The sequence below is a fragment of the Passer montanus genome, unplaced genomic scaffold (assembly GCF_014805655.1).
Source record: "Passer montanus isolate IOZ18808 unplaced genomic scaffold, ASM1480565v1 scaffold2112, whole genome shotgun sequence".
Lineage (NCBI taxonomy): Eukaryota > Metazoa > Chordata > Aves > Passeriformes > Passeridae > Passer > Passer montanus.
The window spans coordinates 1-2,653 of record NW_024366718.1 but is presented as its reverse complement, the minus strand read 5'-3'; the positions used below and the strand labels follow the sequence as shown (position 1 = coordinate 2,653).

General features: G+C 43.0%; 1 protein-coding gene across 1 annotated transcript; it reads right to left on the bottom strand.

The window, feature by feature from the left end:
• Positions 1-4: 4 nt before the first annotated feature.
• LOC120502269 (zinc finger protein 654-like) lies at positions 5-2,599 on the bottom strand (the record flags this gene model as incomplete). Its single annotated transcript, XM_039709532.1, has 1 exon — positions 5-2,599. A coding segment is annotated over exon 1 (2,202 nt), but the record flags the coding sequence as incomplete, so codon positions are not given.
• Between the last annotated feature and the right edge of the window lie 54 nt (positions 2,600-2,653).

The window sequence follows — 2,653 nt, the reverse complement described above, 5'->3', positions numbered from 1 at the left end:
AATAAGCATCTACCTCATCAGCCAAAATTTTTCTCCGTTTTGGCATGCTAATGTAACGTTCATCAAGGTAACTGGGAGGCAATGGTCTGACGTAGGGTTTTGTTAAGATGACACCATATGAAGTAGTCTCTGTTGTCTGATTTGGTTTAGAAGGTACTTGTGAGGCTGCAGGAGCATTATTTTGTGGTGCATCGTGACAATTCTGTAAAACTGGTAACACTGACCCATTTTCTGTCCTTGTTTCATCTGCTACTCTGTCCAAAGGTACCTGGGCTGCCTTGGATGATGTCTGATCTGGGTCACTGTGCCCATTGACCAGTTGGTCACTAACAACATGACAGTTTTCAGGATTTGGCTGTAACACAGGTGTCTTTTGGTCTATCAAACTTAAAACTGGAGCACTACCCTCAGATGAGCTTTCATTTCCATTGTGAATTACATTATTTGCTTTCTTCTCCACACTTTGAATGTATGTCTTTGGTTCTGCAGAATCCTTCCTTGACTTCCAGGTTGGAATTGGTAAATCTACAGTTTCTTTTTCATTAACGGATTCATCCTCATCTTGGTTACTACAAAGTTCTGAAGGATCATCTGAAGAATCTTTTTCACTTGCATCTTCTGAACATTCTGGGGTTTTATTTAGATAATGCTGAGCCTCGTGTTCATACAGCAAAGGGAGCTCCTCAAATAGCTCACAGCAGTTTGAGAAATTGCACTGAGCCTTAAACACACTGTGACTTTTTGTATGTTCTGCAAGCTCAGTCGACAGCTTAAATCTCTGATTACAATTAAAGTGTAAACAAAAGTAAACATTTGGATACACATGTCTCTTCAGGTGGTCTATAAAATGTTGGGAATCAGCGAATTTCCTCTGGCAGAAGCGGCATTTTCCTTTATTCCATTTCATTATATGCTGCTGCACCTTCAGATCAGTTGGGTGAGTTTTTCTGGCATGTTTGTTGAGGAATCTTATTTTTTTAAATACTCTAGCACAACCATTAGCAGGGCACTTAAAGATCCCTTCCTCATCCAAAGCATCAATATCTTTTTGAGGGCAAAACACTCCATTCACTTTATGCAGAATGGGTGACTCTTTACTGGAGCTCTCATCATCCTCAGGCAAACTCTCTGTACTTAATGCATCAGGAACATTATTAAAGCAGCTGTCACTACTGTTTTCAGTAGCATCATCCTGCTCACTTAGATGGTTTTCCACTGCCTCAAAAACCTGTTCCGCATTCTCAGCCTCCTCTTGGACCTGATCAGAACTCGGAGCTACCACAGCTACTGTAGCCTCTGGTTCAGCATCTTTGGAACCCTCAGAATTCCCATTTTCAAGAGACACAGAAACACCAGAACATTGCACTTCATGAAGAACAGGAGCCTCCTGACCAGCCTCAAGAGCTGCAGCAAGATGTTGCCTTTCTATCTTCCTGACATGATTCCTTAAGTGCTTCAGCATGAGTCCTTTCTGCCTGAACTTCCTGGTGCAAAGCACGCAGGAGAAGCTGCCCTTTTTTTGGTGAGCTTGTGCGTGTTTCACTATGTGATCCCCAAGGAACTCCTTGTTGCAGATCACACAGCGGTGCCTTGGTTCAGCCTGATCCAATGTTTTGGATGCCTCAAGAGCTTGGTGGTTCTTTCTGGCATTCCCTTTGGAGCGGGCTCCAGAGCAGTTTCCAGGGTCAAGCTCCCCATTGCTGACATCTGTTAAACAGCCACGTTCCTCACCCAGAGCCCTGTACTCCGCTGTTTTCTCTGTGTTTGCAGGAGAGTTTTCCAGTGTACTTTCACTCAAGCCATCCAAGGCTTTATCCCCCAACAAGGCTAAACAATTCTGCTTGATCATCAAGAAATTCCAGAACTCAGGATCAAAAAACAATCCTTTCTTCAAGATGGGCAGCAGCTCGAACCGCACGCGGTTCTGAACAGAACTAGTGCACTCATTGTATTCTTCATCTGCACATTTGTACAAGTGCTCAACAGTGTAGTAAGATTCCAAGGTGCGCTCCAGGAAAAAGATGGAGAGAGCACAAATTCTGAGGATCTCCAAGTCATTTGGCAGAAAATGAGCGATTGCTTTATAAATAAGACTTTTCATGCTGGGGTCTTCACGGAGGTCCAGCTGTAGGGCACATCCACATATCTCAACACAGATCTGAAGGCCGTCTTCACCAACCTGCAGGAAGGGAACCACAGTGTACATAAACAATTCCCAAACATCCCATGTACTTATATTAATTTATTGCAAAACAGGAGTGCAGAAGGCATCCTGCTGCTGAACTTCACCCAAGGGCATGAACATTTTTAAATATTGCTCAAACCAGGCTATAAATACAGATACAAAAATGGGTTGCACTGAAAGCTACAAAGCTTCAGCTCTGCCCCATGCAGCTCTGTAGTTAAAGACAATTATTTGGGGATATAAGCCAGAACTGCAAGAGATCACATCTGATCTATCAGTATCTTCTACTTGCCTTTTCACTACCTAGGCTGCTTCACACTATAACTGGACAGTTTCTCTATATTTTGGCCATTCTAACTTTTCTAGCTTGAATTACATGAAAACCATAGCAATATTGCTCAGTTTTGAACAACCAGCAGGAGAACCGTAACAACCCACGGCCAAGAAGTCTAAAAGGCTTCATTTTCC